The sequence below is a fragment of the Neolamprologus multifasciatus genome, chromosome 6, assembly GCF_963576455.1.
Source record: "Neolamprologus multifasciatus chromosome 6, fNeoMul1.2, whole genome shotgun sequence".
Taxonomy (NCBI): Eukaryota; Metazoa; Chordata; class Actinopteri; order Cichliformes; family Cichlidae; genus Neolamprologus; species Neolamprologus multifasciatus.
The window spans coordinates 10499791-10519598 of NC_140444.1; the positions used below are offsets into that span (position 1 = coordinate 10499791).

At 39.0% G+C, this 19808-nt stretch overlaps 2 protein-coding genes across 8 annotated transcripts; both read left to right on the forward strand.

Moving 5' to 3' along the window:
* The first annotated feature begins 1436 nt into the window (after window positions 1–1436).
* LOC146516445 (uncharacterized) lies at window positions 1437–8566 on the forward strand. Of its 2 annotated transcripts, none has more exons than XM_085163340.1 (3): window positions 1437–2323; window positions 3378–3719; window positions 7136–8566. In XM_085163340.1, the coding sequence occupies exons 1-3, from the start codon at window positions 1762–1764 to the stop codon at window positions 7723–7725; spliced, it is 1494 nt and encodes a 497-aa protein (XP_085019466.1). In that variant the 5' UTR covers window positions 1437–1761; the 3' UTR covers window positions 7726–8566. The 2 variants fall into 2 exon arrangements, with proteins under 2 accessions (XP_085019466.1, XP_085019465.1); XM_085163339.1 differs by having other exon boundaries at window positions 1438–2323; window positions 7133–8566.
* A 1282-nt stretch (window positions 8567–9848) lies between these two features.
* Window positions 9849–19651, forward strand: zfyve27 (zinc finger, FYVE domain containing 27). 6 transcript variants are annotated; one of them, XM_085161732.1, is made up of 14 exons: window positions 9849–10227; window positions 11606–11843; window positions 11964–12034; window positions 12130–12316; window positions 13323–13418; window positions 13724–13836; window positions 14117–14235; window positions 14612–14683; window positions 15362–15382; window positions 15552–15572; window positions 16948–17089; window positions 17202–17248; window positions 17373–17454; window positions 17569–19651. In XM_085161732.1, exons 2-14 carry the CDS (start codon window positions 11608–11610, stop codon window positions 17637–17639), a joined length of 1278 nt encoding a protein of 425 aa, XP_085017858.1. In that variant the 5' UTR covers window positions 9849–10227; window positions 11606–11607; the 3' UTR covers window positions 17640–19651. The 6 variants fall into 6 exon arrangements, with proteins under 6 accessions (XP_085017858.1, XP_085017859.1, XP_085017860.1 ...); XM_085161733.1 differs by having other exon boundaries at window positions 16951–17089; XM_085161734.1 differs by lacking the exon at window positions 15362–15382.
* Window positions 19652–19808: the final 157 nt, after the last annotated feature.

Sequence of the window (19808 nt, forward strand, 5' to 3'; positions counted from 1 at the left end):
TCACCTCACAGCAAGAGTCAGCCTCTAGCATTCAAAAAGAAAAATAATAACCAACAGAGCAAACATAAACCCCGCCACATGGATTTGTGCTTTTAATCTCGCACAAATCCATGTGGCGAGATTAAAAGCGGGGTTATTTTGTCTTAAAATTCTAAATAGCCGTCTAATTAACCTTACAGGTATCTATGCATGAGAGCTGAACATGAGTGCATTGCTTGAGCATGAGCTTCAGGATCTCCTGAAGAATATTGAATAGATCAAAATGGTCTGAGGCATCATAACTGTCTTATTTGATAAGTTTATTTCAAGCCTCTTTTATGCATTTCTCCCGTCAACGAAATTTCAGTGGTACTTCTATCTATACCTTCCTGTTATTAGATTAATAAAGTGAAGTTGTTAATAAAACCCACGCAAAGCAATTTTACCTGTAAAAAAAGTGAGTGTGTCATTATTAACTCATTTTAGACAAGCTGAACTAAAGCTAATACCTCCTACGATTAAAAGCCACTGAAATTACTGCCGTTATCCAGTCTCTGTTCAGACGTTCAATGTCATTTAATAGCACATACCACGCGACCCATTGTTCCTACCTTTCGGCAAGAAGCCTGGTGGAAAGGTTGCAATTAGCAATGGCTGGTTTAGAGGTAATGTAAAATTTTTTATTCATATACTCTCATATGGCCCTGACTTATATAAACTCATAACGCTCCATCTTTTTTTATTTTTTACCATGTAGGAGGTTGATTGTAATTTAAATAAAACAGAAGTACATCAAACTGGATATGCTTATAAACACTGATAAAAGGAAGCACTGTGACTGTGGAAGACCCAAACCCTGAATTTAGAGTTTAATGTGATCGTCAACAGGAAAAGGACAGATTTTAAAAGTTAACCATTTACTTAAGATAACGAGCATTTAGTAGATCCAAGATTCTAGCTTAACTTGCTCGAAATACCTATTTACTTTCAGAATGTAGCTGACGTTAAAAAACAAAACAAAGCTCGTTTTCTACAGCAGGTGTAGAGCACCTAATTAAGACCAATTAGCAGGCGTGTGAGGAGATCTCCTTAAAAACTCATAAAACGCCTGGTGGTTATTTCTCTTGCGTGTGACCAGCGTTTTCTTTCAAGACCGAAACATGCGTGGGCTTTTTGCTGGATTAAAAGCTGACCGGGTTCTTATACCCGGGTCAGGTATTCAACAAAGAGCAACTTACATCCATGGCAAACCGCCCAAAGATAAAATAGGCGCTGTCGTAAGTAGACGCTAATTCCATGTCTGTTGAATATGTTACACATTTTGACTGGTGGTAACTGAAGTAACATGTTGTTGTTCTGCAGCAATCTGCTTTTGTCTTGATGGTGATGTCTCTGACCATCCTCGGGCCTTCTGGTTGGATTCTTTCCCGCCTAGACCATTACAAAACCCGTGACTGATGGAGGACGTCCCGGGAGCAGCCGTTACACCTGTGCTTGCCCTTAAAAGAGCATAATTTCAGATATTTCAGTCGTTGCTGCGATAATAAATTTAGGTTTCTCAGTTGTACTTTGTCCTTTTTTTCTTTTAACCAACAAAGTGATGCACTTCGCCATTTGGACCACTAGTTGGCACATAAGCAACTGTTGGCGGAAGTAAAACCTCTCACTTTGCTTATAAACGAGCTCCGTCAGTACAAGGGGTCCATTATTGGGAAATCACGTGCTCATCAGGGGTTTTAATATTAAGTCATTGCACAGCGTTAGTGCGTCGTTAAACGCACCATGAAGCCGCAGCTGTTTGGGACCAAAGAGCGACCGTGCGTAACAAACAAAACCAGCGCGGACGCTGCGCTGTCCTTTCAAGAGGAGCTTGTAGCTGCCATACACGGAGCATTTGAAGTGGCCGTGGAGATCGCGGTTCGCGAGGTGAAAAAGCTTGTGGCAGGTCAGGTGACGAGCGACATCTATGAAGAGATGCGACGAGAAAACGAGTCCCTCAAACAAAGGCTGCAGAGAGCCGAAGCTAAGCTGGACTCTGCGCGCAGAGAGGAGAACTGTGGAAGCCCTCTTACTACAAATCAGCTCTTCGGTGCCATAAAGTACACCGATCAACCGCCACACCCCAACTGCAGTCAAATAAGCACAAGTGCTGTGGGCAGTGTGCTCAGCCGCACAGAGGTCAGAGGTGACACTGCCTCTGCGGGTCACAGCGGAGCGCATCAGCCTCGTGACAGCCAGGATCAACATTTGAGAAGACCCGACGAGCGCAGATCGCGCGAGGAAGAGAGAATAAATGACGCAGCTTCAGATCCAGAAAATGAGCCGAACGATGGATGCACTAGAGGTACTTGGGAGACTTGTTCTCTTTCATTACTGCCCCAGTAATTGCCTCAGCATCCTAGTTATATTTAGACCACGATGTGTGCACAGAAACCAACAGCTAAACTGCTAATGCATGGGGATGAACATTTTTCACACGTTTTGTAGACAAGTGTGAAACCAGTTAACAACAGAATGTGTTACTAGCAGGATTGCTGAAGTGCAAACAGTCACCTTTTTGCTTTTTTTTTGTTGCTTTTTTTTTAACACAGTTAAGATCGCGGCCGATGCAAAGACTTAAACAATATACATGTTTGTTTGTTTGTTTGTGAATCCACCAAGTGCAAAGATCAAAAATACACAACACATCATCCAAGAATCATTAAAAGGTCTTTAGCTTGTCTTGATGCGCTCATATAACTTACAAGTGTTTCAAAAATAAAAATAGTGATTTATGCCACCCAGGTTATGCATTGTTGGGATTGCAATATCTTGTTCCAAAAATGTGTATATTCAGCATTAATGGTGTCTTCACAGATGTGCAGGTTACCCATGCTTTGTGCACCAATTTGTTGCCACACCAGATGTTTGTGCGATTATGATAAGAAGGGCACCTGAGTGTGAACCATATATATTTAATTTTGTGTAATATACTGGGATAATTATAATTAGAGCTATGTTGTTATATTTGTAACATATGGTATTATTTCATTTAGTTTATTTTGTTACTGCTCTTACTATCTTGGAGCAACTGTGACCACATAATTTCCTCCGGGATTAAAGTATTCTGATTCTGATGCTGGCTTTTGACCTGTGCCCTGATTACATGCCTGATGGTTTCAGACTAGAGAGAAAAGAGGCTAACGCTGTAATGATTTCCAAACATAAAGTTCTGGATCCTCACATCTGTTTTGAGTTCTGTTTTTAAAGTAACTGTTTTTGGAAACAGAGTTGCAAAGGTACTGTGCTCAAGCTCCATAGAAGGCTGACTTTAAATTTATTTTATAATGTATGGAAAAATTGTCTTAGTTTTCTAATTTAAAAGAAATCATTAAATGCTTGCATCTCTTTATTTGCAGAGGTAACTGAAGAGATTTCTCGCGTTTGTATGGTGAAGATCGAACGTATGAACCCAGTATGTCCAAACCAAGCAGCTCAAGATGGCATCTCACCACCACTTCCCAGCATTCTTGGCAAATCCACTCGAGAGCCGGTTACTCAGGTTACTGTAAAGCAGGAGAAGCCAGAAGAGGAAACACATGGTTCCTCTTGCTGTTTGGATTCCTTTAAAGTGGAGGATTTTAGCCTGGAGTGTATATCTGGAGTCCAGTCCAAAATGTTGGAGGAGTGGAAACCAGAAGTGCAGAATATTCAGAGCCAAGATTCAAACTCTCAGCTGTCCAGCGCTGGGCTCGATCAGGGTAAGAGCAAAAACTGCCACAAAGTATTCCCTCTGTTACAACAAATAAGGTTGAAATTAAGATCAGATTTGCAATATCTAACAATGACATACTCAGCTAAAATGGAAAAGTCTTTGAAACTGCATTTACCTCATGGGAGGGTAAAATGTTTGAGATTCATGAGGGCTTAAAAAAACCCAGGCCGATCTGTGTGGGACTGGGGGGGGGGGTCCTTGTTTTAGAATGCGTTGTTTTTTTTCATGTATATATATAAGTTTATTTACTTAGAAAAATGAAGAAAGGTTGATTGTATTTCGGTAACTGCAAGTACTGTTGTTTTCTTTTTTCAATAAAAATATTTTCAAAAAAACCAAAAAAAACCCAGGCCTGTAAACACAGTTAACACACTGCAGAGCCTTCTCTCATAAATTGTTTAGTTTTACAAATGTACTGCACTGACATTTCCAATGTTCAGATTTAGAAATGTGGAATCCACAAGAGTAAATAGACATTTTTCCTTGCGACCAAGTTGCTGAAAGATCATCCAGGGAATTTTTTTTTGTCATTTTTGGATCTGCAGGCCAGTCACATTTGCAGCTAGATTTGATCATTATGGGAAATTATTGTCTGTTGTTTCAGCAATTACTATTAAAACTGGTAGATGGACTATATGCCAACTCACCATGTGCTATTTCAGTGGATGCAAAATGATTAGCTGTTCATTTTACTTAGCATTAACAAGCATTAAAGTTGTGCTTAAATTATATGTATAAGTCCACTTACAATGTAATTAAAATAGTTTAATCTCAAATGAAGCAATTGTAATGCAAATTAGGTTAATTAATGAGGTATTTTTGAGCCATAGTTGCAATTATGCCATCACTGAGCCAATCTATAGTATTTCTGAGTACTTGTGTACACATATTTTGTTAAATCCACAACATAGAAAAATGTTGTTAAATGTCTTTGACAGTAAATATCTTACATTGCTATTGTCTTTTCTGTTTAATCATTTGAATAGGCTGTGAATAACTAAAATACAGACAGACTTGCTGAGTATTTGGTAGAGCTGTGTGATCACACCTCTCTATGTTAGTATCCAGCAGACAAACACAACTATAGCTCTGTGCAAGAGACTGGATCAAGGTGACAAAGAAAAGTTGGTTTAAGCCCTAAACTAATGGCAGATGCAGAGAGCAGGACTTGTAGTGTGAGTTTGGGACCTGTAGTGTCCTGGCTACTTCCAGATAGTGGAAAACATATAAGACTCTTTTCTTCCCACCGCCACAAAAAGGAATGCTAAGGGGACTGAACCAAGTTGGTCCTAAATTCTGAGGGATTGTTGTGAGATTTAGCATTTGTAACTCTCAGGTGATGAAGGGAGCAGACATTCAGCTGATGGAAATAAACCAGAACATGCTTGTCTAATGGTATAACATGTAGAAGAGGCAGGAACTCTTAGTGCTGCTTCAGAGTCTTGTGCTGCCTGCAGCTTGCCCCGAGTCTGACAAGCATCTACAGGAGTCAGCAGTGCTCAATGCACAAGCCATGCCAGCACAACAGGAGCATCAGTGGCAGCTGCTAGAGATGACAGCAGATCAGATGCAACGGAGGGAGATGACTTCTAGTCAGCTCCCACATCCCATCATGTCAAAGCAATCAGTGATGAGACAGACCTACCAGCATTCTTTCTGACACCTCAGATCATCGCACCAGCAGGACAAGCAGTACTTTCTGTGCCAGCAGTTCACTTCACCAGCCCACAGTCCATTCTGACTGCCACCATAGTGGAAGCTGGACAAGCTCCAAGGAAGCTGTATAGGAGAATTGTGAAAGTGAGAACAAATGTTTGGCCAGTTCTGCCCTTCTGGGACTGAGCACAGCCAACACGATGACAGAATACAGGCTTAGTGAAAGATTATTTTTTTATAATTTTATCTCCTCAGTCTGTATAATTAAATTAGACATCATAGTCATACAAGAACAACAGCAGTTTCCTGTTTGTGTTCAGGTAGATAGAAATACATTCATTCATGACCCAGAGTAGTTTTTGTTTTCTTTTTGGTTGGCATTGTTACTTTACATTACAAAGATTCTGGGTTTGAAATTTTCGGGATGTTTTTAGTGTTCTGGTACCGATACAGCAGTTTCTTCACGTGGTTCAAATACATACATGTTCAGTTAACTAGCGATGCTGAATTGACTTTATTTGTGCATGTGAGATAAACAAAAAGTTGGCGGTGCGGGGAAATGAATGGGTTTATTGGCTTGCAATGTAAAATGATCTAAGTTGCTAGTGGGACAATAAAAGTTTTATATAAGTAACAGACAATTTCTCATTAATAACTCAGTTATTTAGTGTTTATCAATAATATTGATTGGTTGTACACCCAGTATGCAATAGAAAATATGCCTCATACCCATGTGCCAGTCAAACAGCACGACATTTATGCTTTCCTACTATCTAGTGATGCAAAATTTTAACATCTGGACTTCCAGTCAGGCGGCTAAATGTCAGATTATTCCTCAATTTATTCTAAAGGATTCAAAAAATGTTTGACCATTGTTTTTATATAGAGCAATCTACTGACTTAATACTAGGAGTGGGGGAAAAAATCGATACTGTGTAGTATCGTGATATTTTGTTTGCTAATAATGTATCGATACAGGGACAGCAGAAATCGATATTTTGTTACAAACAATTTTTTCATGGACTGGAACATGCTCTGACTTCGGAGCATGTTGATCAGCTCCTTTTTCTGAGCAAGAATCCTGACACTCCTTCACTGTCCAGATGTGTTTAACTTTTTTTTTGTTTTGGCAGCAATAAACATGACAGTTTACTTATTTTAATTTAAGACATGTTTTATTTTAATTAAGTTTAAAACTTTTTTTATTTAATGTAAAATTATATTTTGTTTTAATTTACTTTCAAATTCTTCAGTTGCTGAAGGGGCTGCATAGTTTTCATAAATTGCATAGTTCAGAATAGCTATAATTGTACCAGATGGTTGCATTCAGTTAAGTTGGACTAGACTGTAATACAAACTGTTCAGTTTGTCAACAATAAAACTGACTGAAATGAGAGAAAGACTTAGTGTGAGACTTTGATATTAGATAAAATGAATATTGATAAAGTTTACCTTTATGTACAGAATCTGAATATTGCAAAATATTTTTAAAAAATTGCAATAATATCGTATCGTGCGTTAAGTATTGTGATAATATCGTATCGTGAGTTGTATGGTGATTCCCACCTCTACTTAATACATGTAAATAAATAAGTGTTTTATGTATGTACTACATGAATTCTGATCTTTAAGGCTAATGAAGTTTGTGTAATTGAAATCTTTGGGTTCATGTGTTTATTAACATGAAAAAAATAATCATAATTATTCTACAATGTAATTAACTCTGCATGTTATGTCTTTCAGCAGCTCATCCTCCAAACCCAGCCTCCACCCTTCAACCGCCCACAGATCTTCCATCCCTCCCTGCAGAGTTCTCCAGTATCTTCCAGCTGTCCGAACCAGCTCCTGTGTCAGAGGCCGCTCCACAGGTTTACCCAGTCCATGTTCGAACCAGTCATAAACTCAACCACCCCATAGCTACCCTCTATGCCTGCAAGTCCTGTGGTCAGACTTTCCATCTGCCCAGCTTGTTGCGCCGACACACTGGCCAGTGCCAGCTAAGGTTCCAGCAACGCTGTCAGCAACCTGTAGCAGGAAGCAAGAGGGCCAGATTGCAGCTTTACCCACCGGGTTGCAGCCCCTTCCGCTGCACAGTGTGCAACCGAGAGTTCAATCGCATGGAGAATCTCAAGACCCACCTTCGAATCCATACAGGAGAGAGGCCATATACCTGCTCAGTCTGCTCAAAGTGTTTCCGTCATTCTGGTGCTTTAACCAGGCACTTCCGCATCCACACTGGAGAGAAGCCTTACATCTGTGGACAGTGTGGAAAGTCTTTTAGAAACTGTGGTGGGCTCAAATTCCACCAGCGCTCTCATAGCAAGCAGCTACAGTAGTGTGGTTCTTGAGATTGGAATTTTGTTATGCAATATGCATAGAAGTTGATTTTATGCAGGGCTTAATATGTTTAAATTGTATTTTTATGTTAGCAGCCATCTATCTGTCCTGCCTCTGCTGAGTAAAATGTCAAAGAAAGACATTTAATATTTTCCCATGCACGCATGATATACTAGCACAGCATGCTCAGAGGAGTCATGTCTAAAAACAAGCAACATTCACAATACAGGATGCAAATACTTACGTTTCTGAGGTGCGCCATGCTCAGTGGCCATAATCAGTCCCTACTGTATATTGATATAACCTGAAATGACTCACCAGTATGAGGTCTCTCTGTGCAAGGCACTTTTTTAAAAAAATTTTTTTTTTTAGACCAGGTCTTCCCTTTGAGACTGTGTTGTTTCAAAAGAAATCTTACAAAGCAGTATCTCAATGTGTAGATACTGCAACGAACATCTTCACCTGTCAAAAACTAAAACTATCTAACTCTCACACAAATTTAAATACTTTTATGATTACATGGTGAAAAGAAAATAAGCTCCAGGAACTGTAGCTCAGTGATCATTGAGGTCAACATTTAGATGCATACGGTATATGTCAGGTCAGTAGTAAGTGCTGAAAACTAAACGTGTGTGGAGCCTTTCAGTGTAATTCCAAGTGCCATTTTAATTATGTTCGTGGTATTGAAGAAACTACTGGTTGATCCAGTATGTGTTTATGCCAATCCTGTTTTTATAATTGTCTGTGACTCACATATGTACTACTGTATGTCTCTTATTTTGACTACACTATGTAAAATAATGTATTTGGACTAATAAAAGTAGTATTTAAAAGTAGAAAGTCACAAAGTGGATCTTTTTTTTATTTTATTTTTTATTTTGTTTTGTTTAATCAGTCACCTGATCCTAACCCAGTAGAGGAGTTTTTCAGTTAACAACGGGGAACTGTACAAAAACAATTTCCTAAACAATGAATGAATTAAAGTTGAAACTTGTTATTTATTTATCTTTTTTCCATCTCTTTTTTTTATTAAGCTAAGGTAACTAATGTTTAATGTTAACAAAATAAATAATGTGTCATTCAAGTGTCTCTCTCCCAGACTAAACTAGCAGCATTCAGTTATTTAGTGTTTCATTTGATTGTTAGTAACTGCTCCACTTGCCACGGTCTTGCTGACACTTTTATATCATCTTCCTCTTTTTTTTCTTCTTTCTTTGCTCATTTGCAGAAGGATACTCCTCCTTCGTTTTTGCTGAATAGCTTTGCAAAATTGCAAAATCTTAACTTAAGCTTTCTCTGTTATTTCTATTACATTCTGCCTGTGTGTTTGGATTTAAAGGAACAGTCTAAATTCCACAGCTGCTATGTAATCTTGTTCAACTGCTGTACAGTAAATGTGTGGTCAAGGACTGACTGAAGCTCTTTAAACCAGGTGAGTTTTACTTTGTCATGACCTCAACTTGTGTGTAACAAAATCAGCAGTAGCCTTATGCTACTTGGAAGCTGTAAGTTTCGTCCTTCACTGGTCAACCCATCTTTCATTTCTCATTTTCACTCAGAATGAGGCCCTGTTAGTAAGTGGAGGGCTCTCACTTCTCAGTATGAGGATCCAGTCAGTATGACTGAATTATTGCTTAATGGGGACACATGGGTCCCCTTCTCCATTATTTATCCAAGTCCCCAGTATTCATCAGTGCATTTTGTTTAACTGTTTCACTTTCACTAATAATCAACAAAAAACTATTTTCACATCTACTGGAGCCCCCCCCCCCCCTTCCAAAAACAAAAGCATCCTTTAATTAGATGTTTTGGTATGATAACTATTCTGATAAATCATTACAGTCAAAACTCTAACATAATAGGTGACATAGGTCACAAAGAGACATTATTATTATTATTATTATTATTATTATTATTATTATTATTATTATCACTCACAAAAATACTTTCAATATAAAATTGAAATGTATGGAAAGATTGTCCAAGAGCGCAGATGGTGGTAAAATGTACAAATATAATTGTTTTTTAAAAAAAAACCCTAATAACAAAATATATTTATGTTCTTGTTTTACAAAGGAGTATTCTTAATTTAAAAGGGGGGGAACTTGACTGATCAGTCTCTCTGCGATCGACTGGTTTGGACACCTGCCATTGACCATTTTCTGTTATCAATTATCAGGCCTGGATTAAACGAGGAAGCAGACGCTCTCGCAGCTGAACAGAGCTAGCAAAGCAAAGGTAGCAAGTCCAAAAAAGCAAAATAGCGGGTCGACTCTCTATGCCGACACGCTGACAGTTTCAGAAATCGCCTCATTGTTCCAGGTTTGTGCTCATGCAGGAGGACAACCGGAGCCATGTTGACTGAGCTGCTTGAATTTGGAGGCTCTTTCTTCCTCCAGGCTGAAGATGATGGTATCGGTGGGACTCGCTAGTTTCGCCTGAGCTCCTTTCAGCACCGCCGCCGCCTCATAAGTTGGTTGTTGTTGGAAACCGAGCTCAAGGTAAATGATCTCCTTCGTATTTAGTAGCTAGTGTTAGCAAGGGTGACATGCCGGTGTCGTGCTGCTATTGTACGCTCTCCCACCGGCACAGGACTGGAGTTAACTTTCCGGTTTGACCGCATCTCGCAGGCCACAGCAGTTAGCCCGGATTTCCCTCCTTATGGTCACGATAAAGAAATCGATTGTAATAGATTAATCAGAAATAAGTAGTCCTCATGAAAGCTACCAACATATCGTAACACTTGGGAGGAATCCACCTGAACGCTAGGTTTATTCATTCATCAACTCGTATAAAGGAGTTGAGACTGTAAGCGTGGGTTATGGGAGATCCTCCATATAACTAAAGCGCACAAATATAGGTTAGTGGAGAAATTCGCTCTTTCCAATAACGCTTGGATGGGTTTCTCTCACAAGACCTCAGGAATAGACCCCGGAAAAGCCTACAAAAGCGTCTCTGAAAACGTGGTTGGTCATAACGAGGCTGTCTACAAATTGAACAAATCAAGCACTGGTGTTAATCTCACTAAAGCAGTTAATTTTCTCAAGGGGGTCACAGAAGAAACAGGGACTGCTGTGGAGGGTTACACTAATAAGCTTATTGAGAGTTAAAATTAATATTGAGCAAAACTGAGTTCAGCTTGATGAACTCAACAAAGAGTAAAAATCTCTCCAACTATCAGAAATTGTGTTCATTCAAAACACCAAGTAAGAGTAGTATTAATGGAAGGAAGCATTTTAGTGTGTTTCAGGTTTGCAATGACTTCTGAGATTATGTTTTGTGGACAGATGACAAAGAAGTCCATTTTTCTATTTAAAACACACAACTTGGATTTGTGAATTTTAGAACAGTGCTGTCTACCAGCTCTAAAACTGAAAGAGTGGTGGACGGATTGTGGTTTGGGGCTCCTTTGCTCTCTCAGGAGTAGAGTGCCACAACTACACAGTGACCAAAGTGCACAAGTAAATCGACAACACGATAGTTTAAAAAGAAGAAAATTCATGTTTTTGGAATAGTCATGTCAGAGCCCTAACCTTAACACAACTGATTAAGGTTGATGTATGATGGAAAATGTTGAAAATCCTCTATAAAAGCTAAAAAGATCTGATACACGTTTTTGCTAAAAGAGATTCTAAGATATAGGAAACTCAAGGCCTGTTACTTTTCTCAGCTTGGACTTTTTGTAAGACTTTCTTTTGTGTTATCAGTTTATGTTTGTCTTTATTTGTAAGAAGATGAAATTTCAGTAATTCAAAAGGGTTTACAAACTTTCTGTTGCTGAAGCTCTAGACAGTAATATTATCACAGCAGATTCATTTTTGCTTTCGAAGTTACTCAACACCTGAATCCTGCTTGTCGTCTGTCCCTCATTCTCTCCAGAGATGGCTTTGCACAGTACTGGATCATTCCAAGACCCCTCACAGGCCACAGGGGATCGGGGGGAGCTGGTGCACACATTGTCTAAAGAGGCCCCTGGGTCTCCAGATGCCTCTGAGTTGGGAAGCCCTCGCAGTACACCAAACTTTGACCTCCTCAACATGGTTTTGTCCTATAAGAGGATGGCTCTATATCTAGAACCGGTTACAGATACAGTGGAGCTCATTCGCTTCCTGCTCGGGTGTGTATTTGTGCTTTCTTTACCCTGTATGAACATCACATAACTGCTTTTTCATAGTAATCACAAAGCTACATATTTATATTGCAGTATTCATTATGATCTATTTTTTTAATCTCTCAGGTGGAAGATGCCACTGTGTTCTCTGCTTGTTTGTATTTTCCTCAATGTCTTCTTCTGCACAGTTAATGAAGGTAGGAGGAACCATTACACAGCCTTATTCAGCCTTACTGTTGCCTTTTGAATAATTTACTATGTTGTTTTTTCTGTCTCCCTCTTCTGATATCAGTTGGTTGGTTCACTGTGAGTTTAGCAGCAGTATCTTTGCCGGCTGCCCTGGGTTACCTGCAGGACAGGTGTAGGGGCAGAGCCTCAGACGATGAGCTTCAGAAGCGTCGCTTTCACGCTGTGTATCGCAGAGACTTACAGATCATTCATCTCACCAAACAGGAGGCCATGTTGGAAGTCAAAGACCTGTAAGGCAAATTATGCATTTAATGACTTAAACTATTAGCGTGTAGCTTCCAGATCTAAAAAATGAAGTCGGTGTGGAGCTGCTTTAAACCTGCTTTCGTTTAAAAGGCCAGCAGTCAAAAAAGTCCAGAGCCCTCAGCTCACTTGATCCATGCCCATAGTATACTTGTTACTAGTATGTTTAGAGTCTGAGACACTTCTTTCAGGTTTTACAGAATCCAACATTATGGTCCCCCTTAATGTGTAGAAAGAAGTTAAGCAGAGTATGCTTTCAATGTTTGATGCACTCTGTACTTATAAACTCTGGTTTCAAAAAGCTAAGGTCCCGATTGGAAGGTTTAGAAACCTTTAGGTGACCCCCCGGCAGCCACTGGTCGCTAGGGGAAAAAAAAAAAGTATATTCCCTTGTTGATTTGTGAGCAATTGCTTGAGGTTGCTAGCAGTCACTAGGTGAAATTGGTTGTAAAGAGGTTTACAGCGATGCATCAAAAACCTCTTTTCAATTGCTTTGGTTATTAGCAGGTTGCTTGTAGTTGACATGGAAGATGTCAGCAAACACTTGCTGTCTGTTACTCGTGTTTGGAGGAAAAACCTTTGAGGAAATGCTTGTTTGTCCTGTAAAGTTGTTAACTTTTGTGTTAACTTTACATTTAAAAAAATGTAATGCAACCCACGATTGTTGATTGGAGTGAAACTGTCAATATTTCCAAACTATTATAAACTTGAATGTGTCTCTCATCACACAATATTGACTTGGAGTCCTACCTGCTACCGGCATATTTATTGTTTCATACAATTTTAAAATATCCAATTTAAAGATTAAGTTTCAGGCAAACACTGATAAAGAAGCTGGAGGAAGTCAGTTTCTTCCCTTTTTTTTTTTTTTAAGCAGTTTACAAACTGTAGCTATCGGTGCATTTCTGAGTATTTGTTCATGGTATGTATTTGCAAATCGGTTGAAATGTATTTGTTCACCCTTTATTTGTGGGTCTCATTTGCCTTCACCAGGTTGAAGCAGCTGGATGACATGCTGTCCTCTGCCTGTCAGTCAGCAGAAGCTGCTTATAAAGTCTTGTACTGGGATAATCACACCAAGTCATCAAGGTCTGCATCTGTGGTCTCTCTTTTACACACACACACATTCTTTTTGCTTATAGCTGAGTCATTATTGCTCAACAGCCGACGCTCATGATAACATCAGTTCAGCTCATGCATGTGAATGAAATGTATATGTTTTAACAAGCTCTACTGTACTGATCTCTTCTGTTGTTGCCAATAGCAACAAGATATTCAGATGTGCGTCAGTAGTCACGGTTTAAAATGTCAAATGTGAACTTAACAAAGAATTCTGTTGCTGATCAATCGCTCACATAGTTTTAATGTGACTTCTCAAAATGTTCCACCTCCAGGTTCTATGGAGGGATATTAATCGTGGTGTGTCTACTCTATGTTGCTCCGGTGGCCTGGGTGCTAGCTGGACTCAACAGTGTCATGTTTCTGTGGAACAGAGACTTCTGCAGAGGTTAGTTTGGAAAAGGCTGAAAAATAAAGCTAACACTGAAGCGTTAAAAACTGCAGATCTTCAAATGGCCACTAGAGCCTGGCTCTAAAAGCAGTAATAAAATACAATAGTAGTACATGGTCATTCCATACAATACATTCTCATTTAATTACGTTTAAAAAGTAAGATGGTGACTGAATTTGAGACTTTAAAAAAGGGTAGTCCACAATCCAGTGAACGACCTTTAGGTGGCTACATCCATCTTTATAAATGCAGTCGATGGTCTGTTAATCTGTTCCAGTTTTATTGGAGCTTAAGAAACTGTTCCACATGAGCAAGACACAGACCTCAGAAGGGGCGTGTGAAGAACAAGAACAAGGCAGTTTATTGGAGAGGACCCCCACACCGACCAGTCTAGAGGTGAGCGACAGAAACAAAAGTTTATACGGTCTGATACGATTTACACTGAAGGATTATTTGCTGCGATTTATATTAAAACCAAATACAGCTGAAAGCTTCTTACACTGAGAGCATGGGATAAACAGTCCATCTATCATTTTCCTTTCATGCCCTCTGTGTCTTTCTGTGTTAGGATTTTTACTCCAGCAAAGTCACAAACTGGGCATCACATTGATCTGTGGAATTCCAGAGTGAAAACTTCACCCGTTACATTCATGTGTGATCCTGATTTCAGATCTCTTGACCAGCTGTCCTGGGTGCTCACTCTGGGATCAGCTGTATTTCAGGAGTTAAGTAAACAAGTGCTCAGATGTTGTTTTGTGTTTTGTCACAACAGGATCTGTCCCCTGGCAGTGTAGAAGAAGCTGAGGAAGCTGAGCCTGATGATGAATTTAAAGATGCCATTGAGGTAAACGGAACACTTACATTTTAGGATGTACTTTTAAATTACATTTGTATGTTATTCCTCACACACACCCTTAAATCTGTAATCCCGTGCTGTGCAGTTGTAATTCTCAGATGTCTGCGGTATTATAACTTCTTCCTTATAATGTCTAATGTGATGTCCCATTTCATAAATCTTTCTAGTTTAAGTAATCATAAAATATGTTTCTGTAGTATTTTGATTTGTTTTCTTGCCGAAGTTATGCTAGAAAAAATGGTTACTACCATTTATTGTCTGGACAAGTTGGAAGCAGTAAATTCACAGATTTACACTCATAGGTGGAGCAAAAAGGCCAAGTGTGTTCCACTTGGTTCACCCTGACAGCAACAGAAATGGTGTAAAGAATGGGAGAAGTTTTATCTTTTCATTCCTTTCTTCTTTTGCTGAGATAAGTAATTTCTACTGAAATCTTCAGTAAACTGGAGTCATTCATTAGCTTAACATTTCATGTAATATATAGATGTAGGGGGAAACAAATTTGGATGGTGAATTCTATAAATTTTTGTCTTGCATAATAATAAAAAAATTAAGAAGTTCACCGTTTGAGCTTGCCGGTAACTGTTAGGGAGGAGGAAGCCTTTGTTGCTGACATACCTCCTGTCTTTATTTGTTTTTTTTCCCTCTGCTATCCTGCTAACTCAGGAAAATTCAGTTTCAACACAGGTAAGTGTTCTCTCCTTTGTTGAGAGGAGGCTAGTTCATCATGACTTTTTCTTTAGTTCTTGCTTTGCTTTTTGAAGCGCAGTTTTAGGTGTGGTCACGGATAGTAACACTGAATATCAGTACTTTTAGGTAACGTTTTTCCTCATCTCTTGTTTTGTTGCCTGACAAGGAAACCCCATTGGTTTTGGTGGTAAGTGATTTCACTGTGCATCCCTACTGCCAGTCCATCCATCCATCCATTCATTGATTCATTCATTCACCTTGGCAGGAGTTGTGTGGGAGCAATAATGCTATAAATAACATGCCCATAATTGTTGCATCCAGTGGTTCCATTACACAGAATATTTTTCTCATTATTATTCAGCATGATCAGCATCATCCTTTACACAACAAACAAATCTTTACTATATTAAATCCCCAGACTGAACTAATTCTATCAACAGAATGTGAATAAATGTCTTTGACTTTCTGTCCAAAATATTTTAAGAGAAATCAGCTGAACACTAGCTCTAGGGTGTTCTTTTGTGTAACACCAGTCTGCACGACAAGACTCAGTCAAGACTGAGTAGCGATGAACCTATATTTAAAAAAAACCCAAACATATTGTTATTCGTAATAGGGGAAATGGGGTTAGAGCTAAAAAGAAATGTCTTTTAAAACTTTTAAAGAACAGAAGCATAGATCCAAAAACATTTCAGGACTGGTAAAATGCTGCCCCCTTGTGGTGAGGGATTTAGTTAAATACCAAAAGTGCGTTTAAAATCTATTAGCTCTTGTGACATAAAACTCTAAAACTTGAACTCCTTTAAATAAAAAATATGTTGTCAAATTTAGTGGCCAATATTAGTCAACAAGGTCCATTACGCCTGATTTATCTGTACATGAATTTTTTCATCAAATAAATGGATACACTTATTTGCTAGAATCTTAAACCATTAACTGCGGAGAAGAAAGAAGTTATCCTCCTCTCTCCAAGTCCTTATTTTTTGTTGAAGTTGGATATGTGTTATTCTTATTAAAGACAACTAAGATCTTCATTCTGTTTGTCCTCTCACACTCTGTTCATTTGGTTCTGTGTCATTGCTATCACTCAGTGTAGTAGATCACATTTGTAGTGGAGTAGGTTGTGCTAACCTTACTTGGTAGCCCTTGGTTCACAGACAGTTGGTACCTTTAGCACATCCTAGTTATATTGAATATTAAGAGTTAAGAGAGATTAACAACATTTAATTTCTTTAATATTTCTGCTTTTGCTCTTATGGAGGTTGCGCTCCTCATGTTTGGCAGATAAATTAAGTACAGCAAGTGCGTGAATGCATGTTCTTTGAAATGTATTCTCCACCTTCATAATCATCCTAGTAGTTGTAGTTGTTGTGATCATCATGCTTAGCTTATTCATCAAACAGCTATTAGTCAGACTGCCTGATTTATTTTTTAATTCTAGTTTCTCCTCTGTTAATGTTTAATCTGTTTCCTGGCTTCTTTAAACTTCAAAAGCTTAGACGTTATATAAAAAAAACCGATTTGTTTTTTCTATGTATCTCACTCCTCCTCGTCTCCCTAAGGAGGATGATGATGGACCCCTTGGAGCTCCCGAGTATGACACTATCTCTGAAAATGGTCTTCTAAGCCGAAATGAACCAATACGCAGCAAAGTGTCTAAACTGACAGAGAAACTGCGTAAACGCTATCCCGCAACCGTCACAGGTCAGCGAATCCTCCACTGATTTCAACCCTCTTATTTATAGCTCGGTGATGACACGGTAGATTTTCTAAGACTTACAGCTCTATTCTTGGCTGTTTCTTTCTGTCTCCAAAGGCAACTGTTCGAGCTGCAATGCCGTCTTCTCAGTTCTGAAGAAAAGGGTGAGACTGAAACCTTGTGGCAAGAATTTGGGATATATTTAGGCATCACGTCGTCATCATAGTTAATTTTATCCTATTTTTCTGTTGGGATGAGCTCTAACCCACTGTCTGTTTTTTATTGCAGAGAAACTGCAGTAACTGTGGCAACAGCTTCTGCTCTCGATGCTGTTCCTTTAAGGTGCTGAAATCTGTTATGGGGGCAACAGGTGAGAAGCAGTACCGTTAAAATATTTGCATCATATCACACAATTCTGTTTCTGTTAGTTTTATTCATCTGTTCTTTGAGTTAAAGCTGCTGTTTTTTATTATTTCATCCTCAGCTCCAGAAGCACAGAGAGAAACAGTGTTTGTTTGTGCTGCCTGTAATTCCACTCTCATCAAACCACAGTGAGATGACATGTTGGTTATATCTCCCAACGGTCAGCAGGTGTTCTCTCACTGTTTGGCCCTGAGCCCTATATTGGACCCTGACGTACATGCCTTTGTGTTCATGTTAAGGCTCTTCTGTCAAGAAACATCCCATGTGGAGCTCCTACACTCCTTTGCCTTTATCATTTCCTTGTTAGCTTCTCTTGTTGCTTATGGGATTTCTACTATTCCTGTTGTTGGATTTTTCTTTTTTTGTGCTATCAGTGAAGGACTGGATCTTATCACTCAATGAGACTCAGCACAGTACACAGTGGCTCTAAAATCAAAGGACCTATTTACAGTCTTTCTGAGAAGGACCAATATATGCACAGTGATAACCACGACTCAGCTAGTAGTGATTGGTGGTTGAAATAAGTGAACAGGGTTACAGCGGTTTCGCTTTACAATCTTTGCCTCACAATAACGGTGATGGCTTGTGAATTTTGATATCTTAAGGACTGTTTGGCAGATTAATGACAATGTAATGCCGAAGGACCTTTCTGTAAGAACATAAGGCATCAAATCTGCCGTTTAGACTGATGAATATGATGTGGGACAATGCTTAAGTTGTGCTTAAGCTAGTTCAAAAGTACAAGATAATACTTCTACACCTTGACATCCATCTGTCACCAATATGATATGATGAATTGTGGGTTTGTCAGAGATTCTGAAGGAAAGTTTGAGTTCTGAGTCTGAGGCCACAGTCCAGTAAGCCACCTCTGGCCCCAAGAGAATGTGCGTTCCCCGACTGTTTGTGAAGAGTTGCTGGAGGTTTCTGGCTCTTGTTAGGTAAAGTTGCAAAGAGAGCATTGCAAAAAAACTTGTTATGATTGCTTCTGTTGCTGGCAGATTGCTGCGGGCACTAGTAGTGTGCGAGGAAGATGCCAACTTGTTTGGAGACATTTATCATTTTAGTCTCTGAGCTGTAGTAAAAGTTGAAAAAGAACAGTGCAAACTGGAAAAAGAGAACATTTGCCTTCATAGTACAAGTTGTGCCTTACTGGAACAAACACATTTTAAAAGGGTCACCTTTCACTTTGAAGCCGAATGTTCTCCATCTCCAGTTTCTGTCACACCTTTACAGTTTTGCTGCTGTTGGCGAGTAGTTTGCGATTGTTTTCACTCCAGTCTCCTATCAACCAAAGTCATCTCACAGAGTTTTGACTGTCCATCATATCTGAGTGAAGAGGGCTTTAGCAGTCAATATCAGAGTGTCTGCCAGCACCTGCTTACCAACTGATTGGCACATGCACGACAGATAGTTTGCTCACATAAGATCATTTTGAGCAAATACTATCCTGGTAATCCTGGTCTGGAAAACTCACTGTGATTAGATTTGTCTTTTTCAGTTGATTTTCCTACCAGAGGGAGCAGATGCTGAAAAACATAAAAAAACTGAAAATGCAAAGCAAAGTCTCACACAGTGTGGTTTTGTTGAAGGCAGGGTCTGAGCCATTTTCAAAGTTGAGCAGACCAGTTCACTCTTGTAATAATCTAATTGCTGCTGCATTTCATTTGTCATGGTTTCCTACGTGGGCGTGTCAAACAAGCTTTATTGTATTACAGCAGCACGTCCAAAGGTCCTTTGAGTCCATGTTTTTTGTCTGACTGGATCGAGTCGACCCAACTGGATAAAACTAATTTGAGTGGACCGAAGAACCCACTAAAACTGTTACCAGAACTTCACACTCTTGCAAGCAGGACTTGACTTGAAGAACTCATGTGAGGCACTGAAACCCAATATGTGGATCCTGGTGGCAACATTGTTTTAATCATGTTTCAGACACAGATGATTGTAACTGTTTGCTTTGCTTTTACTGTAATCATATATAAGCTTACTGTAAATAGTTCTAATTGTTCTATGTATAATATATTTAATTTAAAACTCCTGAAAGTGCGAGTTATTATTTGACCGAATGATTAATTATGTATATACTGCCCAGGATTTTAAAGATTAAATTATGCCGTTATTAAAATAAACAATGTAAAGATTTACAGCTGTGGTCAGTTTACATACACTCATTGTGAGCTTGCAGGTCATAGTAACTTTTGAATTTTCATAATTTCTTTGAACTGTTCTTTTCCCTTTTTCTGACACGTTTAATTTTATTTTGAATTTTCTCTAATCCACACAGGGTCAAAATTTTATGCA